Source organism: Pezoporus occidentalis, unplaced genomic scaffold, assembly GCF_034315485.1.
Source record: "Pezoporus occidentalis ecotype Australia unplaced genomic scaffold, CSIRO_AGI_Poc_V1 ctg241, whole genome shotgun sequence".
Taxonomy (NCBI): domain Eukaryota; kingdom Metazoa; phylum Chordata; class Aves; order Psittaciformes; family Psittacidae; genus Pezoporus; species Pezoporus occidentalis.
In genome coordinates, this window is record NW_026914297.1 from 802,018 (window position 1) to 817,586 (window position 15,569).

Sequence of the window (15,569 nt, forward strand, 5' to 3'; positions counted from 1 at the left end):
TAACCAGAGGCAACGCTCGAGACAGCAAGAAATCCATTTCCCAAAGCAGCCGGCGCGGGTCAGGAGAGCACAGTAAAAATGAAATATTCCCAGTGCAGGCTGGGAGGATGGATGGGAAAACTCGGGGCTGGCACTGCCACAGGGTGGGATTGATGAGGGAAGAGCCTGGCTCAGGCTGCAGGAGCTGAGCCTGGATCAGATCCATGGGGACCAGGACAAACTGGGAATGAGGAGCTTTGGCCAAGGCCAGGCAGGGCTCAGCAGCTCAGAGCTCTGTACCTGCTGCACCCATTGCACATATTGCACCCACAGCACCCATTGCACCCATTGCACCCATTGCACCCATTGCATTCATTGCATCCATTGCACCCACTGCACACTGGGCTGGCAGGTGGAGTATCCCAAAAACCCACCACCACCCGTGCAAGCGCTTCATGCTGGGCTGTGCCAGCCTCGTACATTCCCCATCAAAATGCCAACTGGCACTAAAGGAAGAATTAGGGAGCCAGGATGCTCCCTGGGGAGCACAGCATCATTGTGCTGTGCTCGTCCCCATTTATTTCCCCGTCCAGATGCTTTGAAGGCACCTGCAAAGGGTTTGTTTGCTTTGTGTCAAACCCAAACAGGAGGCAGCCCCTCATTAGCAGTCCAGGTAGGTGCCGGGGGAAGCGTTGGGCGGCTTAAAAATTATTTGAATATCATAATATCAAAACCCGTCAATTTGGCCTCAAAATGTTCATCTTCCAAGCCCTACCAGGCCTTTGGTGCATTAAACATTGATGCAGCTACCAGCAGATCAAAGTTTTGGGTTTAGAGCTTGAAAGCGCTTTGCGGGAAGCATCAGTTGCCCCCTGCCTACCCCACATCCCCCTGGGACGAGGACCACAGCATCGGTCCCAGCGCAGGCATGGGTTTGCCCACATCCCGAGCCGAGGTTTGCCTGGTGCGTGCTGGCAAAGCAGGGCCTGGGTTTAGAACTGCAAACCCACCGGGCGATGGTTGGCTGCGTGGGCTGGGGCCGGCCGGGCTGCGGGCTCTGTGCGGCGCACGGCGTCGGCGCGGGGAGGAGAAGCCATCTGGGCTTTGGCGGAGATGGGGAGGGGGTTATTCAACAAAGAGCCGGGTTTGTGTTTATTTTTAACACACGCAAGAGCCGTCCGGCAGCGGTGCCAACGCCATCTGCCTGCTGCAGGGCTGGCGGCCCCCGGCCCTCCCCGGGGAGCCAGCGGGCTGGGGAAGGGGGGTGAGCCCCTTGGAACACAGAATACACCCACACACACACACACACACACACACACAACAAGCTGCGAGAGCTGCCCTGGGTCCAGGTTGCCCTGATTAGGGATAATGAGCTCAGCCCTAACTGGGGCTATTTAGGAGGAGGAGATGGAGAAGGGCAGCTGAAAGGAGTGGGTATCCAGCATGGAGTGGGGGGGATATGACAGGGTGGGTGCCGCTGAGCTTTCCCACAGGCCCCCAGCCTGGAGGGTGGTTTACATTCGGGAACGGGGGGTGTACAGGAGATCCCCCTCCCCCAGCCTCCATCTCCCAGTATTTGCGGGCGCGGCGCTCGGAGAGTTACGGCGCGGAAGGAGGGGGTGGCAGGGAGGAGCCCCCCCCCCCTCTCCCCGTTCCCTCCCCGTTCCAGCCTGCAGGATCTGCGTGCGCCGCACTCGGAGCATTACGGCGGGGTCCGTGTGCGTGTGGCGGCATTGGCGGGCGCCGCACCCGGAGCGTTGCGTTGCGGCTCGGCCGTGCCCGCAGCGCGGAGCTGTCCGCGGTGCTGACCGCCGCCGGCCATGGGCTCCGCGCCGCCGCCCGCACGGCTCCTGCCGCTGCTCGCCGCGCTGCTCGGGGCCACCGCACACGGTAAGCGCCGGGACCGCCATCACCGCACCCCCTTCCCCGCTCCCCTCCTCACCACGGTGACCCCCCCCCCCCCCCCCCCCCCCATCCCCGCACCCTCCCGTCCCGGTCACCCCCCCCCCCCATACACACCAACACCCCCCGGTACCGGTGGCTCCAGCCTTGTCGCCGCTAAACTTTGCCAACTTGCGCTCGATCCCTCCTCACCGGGGGGGCCCCCGCCATCACCTCTCCGTTATCCCCCGCCCCCCCTCCCTTTCTCCGGTGGTGCGGGAAGCGGGAGCCGCCGGGGGCGCGCAGAGCTGTTTGCAGCCGGGCTGGTGCAACGCCGCCCCCGGCGGGCTCTGGAGACGGCCCCTCTGCCGGTATTACCGATGGGGGGACCCGCGCCCTCAGCATCAAGCCCTTCGACACCCCTCACCGGCTGCGAGTCGGCCCCTCCGTGCTGTGGCGCCTGGGGGCATTCGTCTCTGTCCCCCCCCCTTCCTCTCTGGCTCGCTTCGGGTGACCCCTTTGGCTACGGGGAGAGCGCAGGGGAGATGAAGGGATGTGGGGGTTGGTCCTTCCCAAGGAGAGCAGCCAACACCCAGCTCAGCTCCTTAGCTCTGCCACCCATGGGGCACGGGCAGCCTTGATGCCTTGTGGCTCTGCTGCCCCAAACCCCAAGACTGGGGACGTATCAGGGCTTGGGGTGCCCCAGTTCACTGTGGGCAGGGTGAGGAGCGGGTGGGGATCCATCCCTGCTGGCCCTGGCGGGGTGCGGGCAGGGGGACGCAGGCTCCCTGCGGGGCTCGGCCAAGCTGCAGGCAGCAGCCGTGCAGGGACTTACATAAACTCCCCATCTGGCAGCAGAGCCCAGCCAGGGAAGGGCGTCGTGGCCCTGTGCCCGCTGCTATTCCCGTCTCACTGTGCCGCCGGGAGTGATGCCACAGCCTCTTGCTTGGGTGGAGAGGGTGGATGGGGGAACTTCTGCATGGCAGCAAGTGCAGCAAGGCCATGGCACCCACATCTCCCACCCCACTGGGTGTGTGTGGGGGGGGTGAGGGGTGTCTGTGTGCCTCGTTCTGTCCTGGGAGCAGGGCTCTGGCTTCCCCCAAGGGAGGCTGGTGCTTACAGTGTCAGTTTAATGATTTCTAATGAGCAATTACCTCTAGTCAGTCCCCTAATTTCTGAATATCAATAAAGTTAATTAAACTCTGTACGTGCGTTTCCCAGAGTGTTAGAGGTAGGGATGCCCTGGGAGGTGCCAAGCTCTTCCCAGGGCTGGGAGCTGTAGGGTCTTATTCACCCTGTGCCCCCCCCCAATGTGCTGGGCATTGCCCTTGACACTCACCCACCCTCTCCCTGTCCCCCATCAGGCAGGGCTCCCAGCCCAGCACCCTGATTTCCATGCAGCACCACCTTGTTGTCCTTGGCATTGATGGGCTGGAGCATGCTGGGGATGTGCCGTGGGTCTAGGTGATATGGGTACAGGGTTCACAGAACCCTCACCCAGGCTGAGGGGATCGCTGATGTCCCCTGGATGATGGCAATGCGGGGCTAGGACCCAGTGGCCTGCAGGCTTGGCCCAGCCATGGGGCAGCACCAGCTGCCAGTGCCCACAGGAGTAAGTGGGGTGTAGGCCCCACAGCACTGATGCAGCCAGGGTATGGTGCCAGACATGGTTCCATCCACCCTGCCCCACTGTACCCCGTTTTCCCAGCTCTCTAAAGCCATGGCAGGCCTGGCTTGTTTGGGGGATCATCTATGCTGTGCTGAAGGGACCTCCTTGTAATTTGGGGTTCTTGCAGCCTGCGGGTTGTGATGGCTGGCACAGGGCCTGACTGTGCCCTCATGAGCTGTGCCATGCCTGCCAGTGTCAGCCACATCCACCATGATCATAGGAGCAATGGATCTGGGGACAAGACATCCCTGGGGATGTCGGTGCTGGTCGGAGTTTTGGTGAGAGGAGAGGGGAGAGGGAAGGGAGCGGGATCTGCTACAGTAATTAACAGCGTATGTGCTCATCCCCTGCGTGCCCCGGAGGAGTTCATCACTGCCACACTGCGTGCGCCAGGCTGGGATTATGTGGATAATGCTCTTAAGCCAGAGGATGGGAGGGCAGGGTGCCCCATGGGGATGCAGGGCTGCACCAGCCGCCTCCATCATCCCCATGGGAGCCTGGCTGCCTCAGGACCTGCCACAGGTGGGGATGAATTTGGCACACAGAGCAGGGCTGCCGGCCCCAGGCTCTGTGCAGGCACTCGGCAGATCCAGACAGTGGGAATGTGGGAAGAAAATGGGGTGCAAAGGGGCAACGGCACAGCAAGGGCACCCCAGGGCTGGTGCAGAGCAATGGAAGGACCCTCAGATGGGAGCAGGGCTGACTAGGGTTGTGCTGGGGTGAAGGCCAGGGGTGATCCCAGGATCCAGGCCCCCTGTGAGCACAGGGAGGCCCCAGGGGAGGTGGATGGAGTTGTGTCTGCGGCGACTCTGGCGGGAGAGGATAATTTTGCCTCCGATCAATTCTTTAAATGCACACAATTGAAAGATTGCCTTTGAAAGCTGCCTATAACCAGGGAGGTAATGGATTCCCTCTAGTCACAGGCAGCAGCTCCAGAGCGCCAGCATCCCTTCCTTTGGCTGTTGAAGAGATGGAGCCAGCCAGGGTGCCAGCACCGCTCCCTCCATGGACATCCTTGGGTGGCAAAGGGGCTGCCTGGACCTGCCAGAGGATGTCTCCATCTCCCTGGCTCCCCACCAGCCTGCCCTGCAATGGGACCTGGTGCCCCTTGTCTCATCCTCTGAGGTGTCAGAGCATCCCATTGGGAATGTGCTCAATGCCCAGCCTGTGTGAGGAGCACCAGGCACCGGCCTGCACACTTGCCATGCCATCGGGGATTATTATATATATAATTTAAACGCAGTAACGAGCTGTGCTGAGGGGATCAAATATTAATCAGCTGCAAGAGCGCTGCTGTGACCCTGTGAAAATGGAGAGAGGTGCTTGAAAGACAGGATCAGCTGATGCTGGGTAGTCCATGGGGGTGATGCCCAGGTAGGGTGGGCTCTGGGGGTCCCCAGCTGCCCTGGGAGGTGGCAATGGGAGGGGATGGTGGCTTTGGTTCATCCTCATCCCTGGCAGTGTTCAAGGCCAGGTTGGACACAGGGGATTGGAGCAAGCTGCTCTAGGGGAAGGTGTCCCTGCCCGTGGCAGGGGTTGGAGCTGGATGAGCTTAAAAGGTCCCTTCCAACCCAAACCAGTCTGGGATCCTACATGAAGAGCAGCAATGGAGCAGGGTTTGCTGGCAAGGGAATGCTCACGTTGAATTCCCAGGGGGGCAAAGGCGAGTGCTGGAGGCAGATGGGATGCCAGCCCTGGTGCAATGCTCCATGCTTCCCACCTGCTGGGAGGGATCGGTGTCTGCAGGGAGGGTGATGGCTGAGCAGCCCAACACGGAGCCAGACAAGCACATTCCAATTACTGTCGCCAGCAGCAGGCACAGGGAAGGGGAGCTGGCAGGGCAGCGGGACTCTGCTCTCCCTGCCTGCCTCCTGCCTGGACCCATGCACTCAGGGGTGCCCTATAGGGTGGGTGTCCCCTCTGCCACCAGGGGATGAGCTGTGTGGTGTCCTTGTGGAGCCCAGGCTGGCACAGAGCCCTGTGGGGAGCTGGTACCCATGCCATGGGCACCCTGGAGTGGCACAGAGCAAGGGCTGTCCGCCAATGGGGGTTCCGTCCCAAGGATACCAATGCAGGGCTGGGATGGGGCTGATTTGGGCACTGATTTGGGGAGGAGGGACGTGGCACCGCACGGCTCCAGCGCTCAGGTCCGAAATAGCAGCAGACACACAATTCATCACTGCCGCCGCTCAGGGAAATCGCTGTACAAATGCATTAGCTCCGCAGGGAAAGCGGGATTACACAGGCTGTGGCAATGAGGAGGGGATGGGGGCACCCTCAGCAGGGGTGGGGAGGGAGGGAGTCCCCCGGGGATGGGCACCCCGGTGCCCGGTGGGCTCTGCCCTCCTGCCCGCTCGGTGTCGGTGATGCTCGGTGTGCCACAGCCGCGGTGCTCCAGGGAGCTGGTTCTGGTGACATGTGACATGTGTCAGCGGGTAAATGACTGTTCAATTCAAGGAGAATCGCAGAACATACAAGGTCAAACGCTTCCCCGCCAGCGCCGCCATGAATATTAAACTGAGCTCTTCTGGTAGCTGCCAGGGCTGGCGGCCGCGCTCACCAGCAGCATCCCCAGGCACCGGGGCAGCCCCTTGGTTCCGGCTGCTCCAGCATCCTTGGCTTGGGCATCTGGGCACGGAGGAGGCCATGGGGTAGCAGGATGTGGGTGCCAATGGGGTGCTCAGCTTGCTGTATGGCAGTGCTTTGGCTGCGTGGCAGCAGCGTTGGCACGGGGAGCTGCCTGCACATCCCTGCTGCACCATCACGTCGTGTGTGTGCACCTCCCTGCACTCACCTCCCCACTGCTTACACCCACCATCCCTGCCTGCGCTTTTACACCACCCACTGCTCCTGCCTGCATCCTGACACTGCCTGTGCTATCACACTGCCTACACCTTCCCATCCGCCCTCATTCCCTGCCTGCTGGTAGCGAGGGTCCCCATTCCCCATGGCTACCAGAGCAGGGCATGGAGATGGGGATCTGGCATCAAGCGAACACATCCCATACCCAGTGCTGGGGCTGCGGAGGGGGGAGAGCGTGGCGCCGGCTGCCTGACAGCTCATTCATCACCGCTGCCAGCCCCGGGCGCGGGGGCAAAACCAGATTGGATTTTTAATTGGAAAAGAACCCTGGATTCCTGCAAGCCCCAACCCCTGCCCCCATGGACCCGGCTGCCTGCACCTCCTGCCAGCCGTCACCCCCCTACAGATGGGGAAACTGAGGCACGGGGCAGCACCGCGATGCTCCTGGGGCAGCTGAGGGCCCTGACCAGTGGCCTCCGCTGTGTTATTACTTTCTCGTCGGGCAGCATCGATCGCTGCTCCCCAGGAGGCCACGTGCTGCCTTATTTATGTAGCTGTGACAGCCAGCAGCATTGATTCCCAATGGGGGGGAGGCAGCCGCCGCCACAGCCCCATTAGTCTCCAGCATCTCCCCAGCTCCCACTAACAGACTCCTGCCTGGTAAAGCCAATGTGAGGGATTAGGACCCCAGCCCAGCTTCAGCCCCCATGGGCACCCGGCTATTGGGGATTTGATGGGTCCTTCACAAGTGTTTGTGAGCACCCTGAGCCCTGGAGGGATGCCAGGGCTTGGGAGGTGGGTGGTAGGTGGCAGGGTTTAATGCCACCAGCCCCTGGTCTCCTTGGGGCTGTGGGAGGGACACAGATGTGGTGCTGGAGATAAGCTGCTTAGAGATATCTGTAGGGGCGGAGGGTCTTAATCTGGTGGTGCCTGAGGGACATGGGTGGCAACATCTGGGCACTTGCTGCCTTCTCGCAGTGCTCCAAGCATCCTGCATCCAAGGGCATATCCAGCTCTGAGCATCCTCTGGTGCTGGAAGCATCCTATAGTGCTGGAAGCATCCAGTGGTACACAGAGCATCCCCTGGTGTCAGGAATATCTCCTGGTACCCAGAGGCATCCCACGATGCTGGGAGCATCCTGTGGTACACAGAGCACCAGACAGAGCCCAGGGCAGCACCCCCTGTCTAGGTACTGCCCAGCCCAGGGTGCCACAGCACCCAGGTAGCACCCGCTGTAGGGATCTTGCTGTGGGGTCCCACCTCATCCAGCAGCCCCAATGGGGACCACTGTGCTCCCAGCGCCCTGGGCAACTGAGATGTCATGGGCAAGGGGTGCAGGAGGCCAGGGTGAGCATCCCTCCTCCAGCCTTTGCTCTGAGGGGCTGGTCCCTGAGCACTAATCTGCTATTAAAGCCTAAGAGAGGTTTTGGTGCCCTTCAGTACAAACTCATCAAGTTTTATGTTCAAATAAATGGATCCCATTAAAAAATAATTGGGGCCTTGCTGGGGGCCAAGTGACCCTTTTGGAGCTGGTGTGGTCAGATACTCACCTCCCACCGTGCTGCTGTGCCCGGGGCATTGCCACCATCCCTGGGTTATGGTAAGGGAGCCAAGGGGATGCACTGGGTGGTGGAGATGCCTCCTGGCACCCACCAGCTCCCCCCCCCCCCCACGCTGCTCACCCAAGCTAATGTCTCTTAATAGTCCCTTAAAAGCAGCAGTCACAGAGTAATTAATCTTCGTGGGGCCCTGCCCTGCTATAGATCAGTATAATTACCTGGTAATTGGCAGTACCATGTCATCAGCGCCTGTGCACGGTGGCAGGACATGCCCGTGTGCTCCTGTGGCCTCCCAGCTGGCCATAGAGGGATGCTGGGTGCTGCCACAGCATCCCTGCCACCGTGGCATCCCTTCCTGCCGTGGTACGGTGGGGCTCGGGAGCTGTGGGGACCAGACCCACCAGGGAGAGATGCTGGTGGCTCATTAAGGCTGATTAAATGCTTTTGGTTTTGGTTTAAAGGCTGTAAGTGTCTGGGATATGCTCAGGGATTAATGCTCGGAGGAGACATGGCATTCCTGGTGCAGCTGGTTATGGCAGACATGGCAATCACCTCTATGTCTGCAATGGGAGGGGTGGGCACCCCTTAATGTGGGACAAGCTGCAGTTATGCATTAATTAGCCATGGCTTAATTGCCAGGGCTGCCCCAGGGCAGGGTCCCACTGCATGTGGTCAGTGTGCTTGTTTGTCATCCTGGCTTTGGTGCAGTACTGGCGAGCAGGAGGTGTTGCCCCTCAGGATGGAGGATGTGTTGGTCCATGGTGAAGTGTTGGTCCCCAGTGCAGCACAGGACTGATGTTGCACCAGCATTGCTCCCTGGTGCAGCATCGGTCCATGCCCAAGGCTTGCTCCCAAGTGCCACATTGGGCACGGCATCGGTTTGTGAGGAAGCTTCAGTCCCTGGTGCATCACTGGTCCCCAGGGCCATGTCAGTTCATGATGCAGCATCGGTCCACAGTGCACCATTGGTCCAGCCTGAAGCCTCGGTCTCTGATGCAGCATCAGTCTATGACGCAGCATCCATCCACGGGTCCCCAGCACCCCACACTCTCTCCTCCCCACAGGCTTCAATGGGCTGGCGAGGAAAGCCGGGGACAGCGCTGAGGCCGAGAGGGAGCCGACGGCGCTGCCCACACCGGAGGAGCGGGAGGCAGAGGCTCGCTTCGTGAGCACAGCGCCCACGCTGAAGCTCCTCAACCACCACCCGCTGCTGGAGGACCTGCTGCACGAAGCCTTCCTCAAGAAGGACTACCTGGGCCACGCACCCTTCCTGCCTGGGGGCCCTGGTCCCGTCCTGCCCGCTGGTGCCCTGCAGCCAGACCCTGGTCCCCCAGCCCCTGAGCCCCCACCACGCACCCCTGCCCTGCCCAGGGCTGCCTTCCCCACTGACCCATTGACCACACCAGCGGGGCACCCAGGGCCATGGGGGGATGCGTGGGGGGCTGTACCGGCTGCTGATCCCTCGTGGTCCCCTGCCAGGGTGCTGGAATCGAGCCCCACATCGCCCCCCAGCCAGGCACCCATCACGCCCGGTACATCTCCAGGACCCCGCACTGGGGATGCTGTGGTCCATGGGGATGAGGAGGGGACCACCACCACCTCCACCATCACCACCACCACTGTCACCACGCTGCAGGGGCCTGGTGAGTGCTGGGGAGGGAGCTGGGGGGAGCTGGGGTGAAGTGGGGCTGAGCAGGGGTCTCCTCTGTCACCACAGCCCCCTGCAATAGGACGCTGGCAGGTCCTGAGGGCTGGCTGGTGTCCCCGGAGCTGGCCAGTGTCCCCTATGATGGCAGCCTGGACTGCACCTACACCATCTCTGTCTACCCTGGCTATGGCGTGGAGCTCAAGGTGAGATGGGAACTGGTGTGGGATGGGGTGCCAAGTGCCCATGGGCAAGCGTGGCATGTTCCCTGCTCTGTGCCATCACTGTGTGGAGTGCAGCAAACACACAGTCTTGTCCCTATCCTACGTCCCCAAGTCAGCAGAGCTGGGCCCTGGGGCAGGGATGTGGGTGCACAAGCTGGTGGGATGCCCCAGGATGCTCCATGCTCACCAGCTGCCATGGCTGGTACCCAGCACAGGAGCAGGGATGCAGGATGAATTAATGAGCAGGGATGCAGGATGACTTAATGAAGCACTGATGAAGAAGGTGTGAGCGATGATGTGGTGCAGAGCCAGGCAAACCCAGTTCCCACCTGCTGGAACCAGAAGCTGGTGCTGAGGCCACGTGCTGCTCCCATCGGTGGCACATGGATGTGTGTCCCCACTGAAAGCCGGTGGTGACCCAGAGGCAGCAGCTCCACAGTCAGCCCTGGCTCCTCCATCACCACACACCAGTGCTTAATTAACACCATTAATAGCAAATCACTCCAGAGGGCTGGAGCTGCTGGCAGGGCTGTCGGTGTGGGCCTGGCTGCGCCGTGGGGGGCTCACTCCTTGCAGAGCAGGATGATTTATGGTGCTGGTAACCGTGTTTGAAAGGCGCTGCCCTGCACGGACACGCTCCAACGCGCTATCGACCATGGACAAGCTGCCCCAGGACCAGCCCCAAGCCAGGTACCGGGGTGGTGATTCCTGGCTGTCCCCATAGGTACACAACATCAGCCTGGCAGAGGGGGAGACGCTGACAGTGGAGAGCATGGGGGGGCTGGAGCCCACCCTCCTGGCCAATGAGTCCTTCCTGCTGCGGGGCCAGGTCATCCGCAGCCCTGCCAACATCCTCACCCTGCGCTTCCAAAGCCCCCGGCCCCACAGCCCCAGCTCCTACCACTTCCGATACCAAGGTATGGGCGCAGCATCCCATCCACCACCCTGGTACCTCCCAGGGGCTCCCTCGCTGGTGCAATGGTAATTCAGAGCATGGTGATGGGCGGCATGGTTTACCTGTGCCAATGGTGGGTTAAGTGGGTGAAGAGCACAGAGAAGGGCAATGAAGTTGTTGAAGGGCCTGGAGCACAAGTGTGGTGAGGGACCGGGGGGGGTTAAGTCTGGAGAAGAGAAGGCTCGGGGGGGCCCTTATCGCTCTCTACAATTACCTGGAAGGAGGATGGAGTGAGGTGGGGGGTCAATCTCTTCTCCCAAGTGACAGGACAAGAGGGAACAGGTTCAAGCTGCACCAGGGGAGGTTTAGACTGGATATTAGGAACAATTTATTCATGGAGAGGGCGCTCAGGCATTGGAACAGGCTGCCCAGGGCAGTGCTGGGGTCACCACCCCTGCAAGTGTTCACACACCGCGGAGACCAGGCCCTCATGGGTGAGTGGTGGCCTTGGCAAGGAAGGTCTTGATCTTAAAGGTCTTTTCCAAGCTGGTTGATTGTATGATTACAGACAGACGTAGGCACCGTGTGACCCAGCCCTGCAGCACCCATACCAGGGTGCTGGGTGGGCTGGGGTCTTTAGGGGGCTCCATCCCCACCCATAACACCACACCTGCCCCCAGCCTACGTGCTGAGCTGCCCCTTCCCGGCACGGCCGGCGTTCGGGGAGGTGTCGGTGAGCAGCCTGCACCCCGGCGGGGACGCCCGCTTCCGCTGCGCCACCGGCTACCAGCTGCAGGGCACCCACCGCATCACCTGCCTCAACGCTACCCGGCCCTTCTGGAGCGCCCGCGAGCCCCTCTGCCTCGGTGAGCACTGGCACCGGGGGATGCGGCACAGCCGGCGCGGCACAGCCGGGTGCTGACGGGCCCTCTCCTGCAGCGGCGTGTGGCGGCGTGGTCCGGAACGCCACGGTGGGACGCATCGTCTCGCCCGGCTTCCCCGGGAACTACAGCAACAACCTGACGTGCCACTGGCTGCTGGAGGCGCCCGCCGGACACCGCCTGCACCTCCACTTCGAGAAGGTCTCGCTGGCAGAGGATGATGACAGGTTTGGCAACAGGGTAGGGGGGGAGTGGGGGGACCAGGGCACCATGGAGCAGCCCCACACTGGGCCGTGGCCAAGGATGGAGCTTTTGGACATACCCAAAGATGGGCGCTGTTGGCCATGCCTGTAGATGGGTACCTTTGGTCATATTCAAGGATGGGTGTCATGTGGCATATCCAAGGGAAGACGCTGTTGGTCACGTTGAAGGATGGGTGTCACTGGCCGTGCTCAAGTGTGGGCACTGTTGGCCGTGCTCAAGTGTAGGCACTGTTGGCCACGTTCAAAGAGGACACCATTGGCAATGGCCAAGGGTTGGTGTCATTCATCACGTTCAAGGATGGGTGCTGCTGGCCATGGCTGTGGCCATGCTACCACCCATGCCCAAGGACGGGTGCTGTTGGCCATGGCCACCACAGCACCCTGCCCCTGCCATGCTTTGCCAGGCTCATCATCCGCAACGGCAACAACGTGGAGGCACCACCGGTGTATGACTCCTACGAGGTGGAGTACCTGCCCATCGAGGGGCTGCTCAGCACTGGGCGCCACTTCTTTGTGGAGCTCACCACCGACAGCAGCGGGGCCGCTGCGGGCATGGCGCTGCGCTATGAGGGTACGGGGCCAGGGTGGAGGGGGGCACCCAGGCACCCCCATGCCCGCCTGGCCCCTGCAGACCTTCGCGCCTGTGCCCGCAGCTTTTGAGCAGGGGCATTGCTACGAGCCCTTTGTCAAGTACGGGAACTTCACGGCCAGCGACCCCCGGTACCCGGTGGGCACCACAGTGGAGTTCAGCTGTGACCCCGGTTACACGCTGGAGCAGGGCTCCACCATCATCGAGTGTGTCGATCCCAGTGATCCACAGTGGAATGAGACGGAGCCAGCATGCCGTGGTGGGCACCAGTGCGCAGGGAAAAGGGAGCTGGAGATGGGGTTTGGGGGGTGCTGGAATTGGGAGGTGCCATTGTGATGGAGCTGGGCATAGAGCAGGAAGGATGCGTTGTGGTGTGTGCTGGAGCTGTGGGATGCAGTGGGAGCCGTAGCTAATGGGAATGGTGGGTGGTGGGTGCCGTGGTGGGTGCCCCACAGCGATGCTGAGCCCATCATGCACCCACAGCGGTGTGCAGCGGGGAACTGACGGATGCATCCGGCGTGGTTCTGTCACCCAACTGGCCAGAGGCGTACGGCAAGGGCCAGGACTGCATCTGGGGGCTGCACGTGGAGGAGGACAAGCGCATCATGCTGGACGTCCGCGTGTGAGTGCGGGGATGGCCACGGGGATGGAGGGGTTTGGGATCCATGCTCCCCCCTGCCCTCACCGCCCTGCTCCCCCAGGCTGCGGCTGGGCTCAGGGGATGTGCTGACCTTCTACGACGGGGATGACCTCACGGCGCGCATCCTGGGCCAGTACACGGGCGCCCGCGGCCGCTTCAAGCTCTACGCCTCCACCGCTGATGTCACCGTCCAGTTCCAGTCTGACCCTGGTGCTGGTGCCTTTGCCTATCGGCAGGGCTTTGTCATCCACTTCTCTGGTGAGGCCCACGGTGGGATAGTGCCACCATTGTCCTTGGTGTCCCACACTACCCCATTCACCCTGTCACCCTCACAGAGGTGCCCCGTAATGATACCTGCCCCGAGCTGCCAGACATCGCCAATGGCTGGAAGACATCCTCGCAGCCGGAGCTGCTCCATGGCACCGTGGTCACCTACCATTGCTACCCCGGCTTCCAGTTGACCGGCACCGACCTCCTGATGTGCCACTGGGACCTGACGTGGAGCGGCGACCTGCCCACCTGCGAGCGGGGTGAGTGGTGCCCATTGGCATCCCCGTGCCCTGCGGAACATCCCCAGCAGCCACCATCATCACGGGTCCCTTTGCCTGCAGTGACCTCCTGCCGGGACCCCGGGGACGCCGAGCACAGCCGCAGGGTGGTCTCCAGCCCCAGATTCCCGGTGGGAGGCACCGTGCAGTACATCTGCGACAAGGGCTACATCCTGGCGGGCAGCGGGACCCTGACGTGCCACGAGCGTGCCGCGGGGGGACCCAAGTGGAGCGACCGCCTCCCCAAGTGCATCCGTGAGTCGGGTCCCCTCTCCCAGGCCATGTCCCCTGCACTGATGGGCACTGATGGCGCCGTGTCCCTGCCCCACAGCGGAGACCTACGAGCCGTGCCACAACCCCGGCGTGCCGGCGGGCGGGCGGCAGAGCCCCGAGCGGCGCCTGTACCCGGCGGGAGCCACCCTGCGCTTCTCCTGCGCCGACGGCCGGGCGCTGCTGGGCGAGAGCAGCCTGCGCTGCCTGCCCGGGCACCCGTCGCGCTGGAGCAGCTCCCCTCCCATCTGCAAGGCGGGTGAGAGCACCCCGCATCACCCCACAGCATCCTTCAGCACCCCACTTCTTGCTGATGATCCCGGCTTCTTTCTTTCCTCCCTCCCCCAGCCTCCTATGATGAGTTTTACAGCAACCGCAACCTGGATGGTAAGCGCAAGGGGGTGATGGGGTGCAGACAAGCACCCAGGGTGTAGCCGATGCGGGGTGCCCCCTCGCTGAGCCGACTATCCCATGCAGCCGTGGCCAAGGCTGTGCCATCGGGACCAGCGCTGGAGGGCACCAATGTCGCCATCGCCGTCTTCCTGCCCGTCCTGGTGGTGGCCCTGCTCATCGGGGGCATTTACCTCTACTTCTCCAAGTGAGTGGCCGTGTGGCCCCCGGCACCCCATGGGGTCACCATGTTCCTCCTGCTCCATCTGTCTGCTCCCCACAGGCTCCAGGGGAAGCCATCCCTGCAGCTGCCCCTCGCTGGCTCCCACCCCTATGACCATATCACAGTGGAGTCGGCTTTTGACAACCCCACCTATGAGACAGGAGTAAGTACTGGCCCTCCAGGTCCCCCCAGCCAGAGCTGGGCACCCCAGGGACCCTGTGTTGTATCAGCCAGGTGTGCCAGGGGCTGTGTGTGGAGTAGGACAGGAGTGGAATGGGGTGACACATTGCAGGGATCGTGCTTTAGGTAGGATATCCATACAGGGACCACACATGGCGTGGAATATCCATCCAGGTCCCATTCACAGGATGGGGACATCCATCCAGGGACCCTTCATGTGACGGACATCCATCCAGAGACCACACATAGGGTGGAATATCTACCCAGGGTCTGTGCACGGGGTGGAATATCCATCTAGGGACTCTCCACAGGATGGGACATCCATGCAGGGACCACACATGGGATGGAATATACTTGTTGATGGGATGGGACATACACTCAGGGATCATTTCCCAGGATGGACATCTATCCAGAGACCATTCATGGGATGAGACCATGCACAGAATGGTATATCCATCCAGGGACCCTTCACAACATGGGACATCCATCCAGGGACAACACATGGGGTGGGACATGCATGTGCCGGGTGTCCAACCCCTCGCAGTCTGTTTTCTTTGCAGGAGACAAGGGAATATGAAGTGTCCATCTAGGAGTGGGCAGCGTGGAGCCGGGCACCGCAGCCACCCCTCCCGGCCCCCCCCGTGCCCGCCAGCCCCCCAGCACGGGCTGGGTCCACCTTTCCCAATGAGACCCAAGCCGAGCGCTTGGTGGGACTGACCCAGCCCCAGCCCTCCCCTGCACCCCCCAACCCACCCGGACCCCCGTGGGGTCTGCCTGCACCCCGCTGCCACCCGACCCCCACCCTGGGGTGCTGAATTGGGGGGGGGGTGGGGTTATCCCCGAGCCCCCAGCCACACAATGGAGGGTCCCAGGCGGGGGGGGAGCGGGGTTGTGGGGACCCCCCCAGGCAAACACAGGGGGTGCCAGCGG

General features: G+C 62.0%; 1 protein-coding gene across 2 annotated transcripts; it reads left to right on the forward strand.

Annotated features, from left to right (window-relative positions):
* Nucleotides 1-1,720: 1,720 nt before the first annotated feature.
* Nucleotides 1,721-15,478, forward strand: SEZ6 (seizure related 6 homolog). 2 transcript variants are annotated; one of them, XM_062622482.1, is made up of 17 exons: nt 1,721-1,869; nt 8,956-9,534; nt 9,609-9,742; nt 10,485-10,677; nt 11,336-11,521; nt 11,595-11,763; nt 12,204-12,370; nt 12,453-12,647; nt 12,872-13,010; nt 13,090-13,286; nt 13,364-13,558; nt 13,640-13,831; nt 13,908-14,105; nt 14,195-14,233; nt 14,324-14,444; nt 14,520-14,622; nt 15,184-15,478. In XM_062622482.1, exons 1-17 carry the CDS (start codon nt 1,800-1,802, stop codon nt 15,214-15,216), a joined length of 2,910 nt encoding a protein of 969 aa, XP_062478466.1. In that variant the 5' UTR covers nt 1,721-1,799; the 3' UTR covers nt 15,217-15,478. The 2 variants fall into 2 exon arrangements, with proteins under 2 accessions (XP_062478466.1, XP_062478467.1); XM_062622483.1 differs by having other exon boundaries at nt 15,200-15,478.
* The last annotated feature ends 91 nt before the right edge of the window (nt 15,479-15,569 follow it).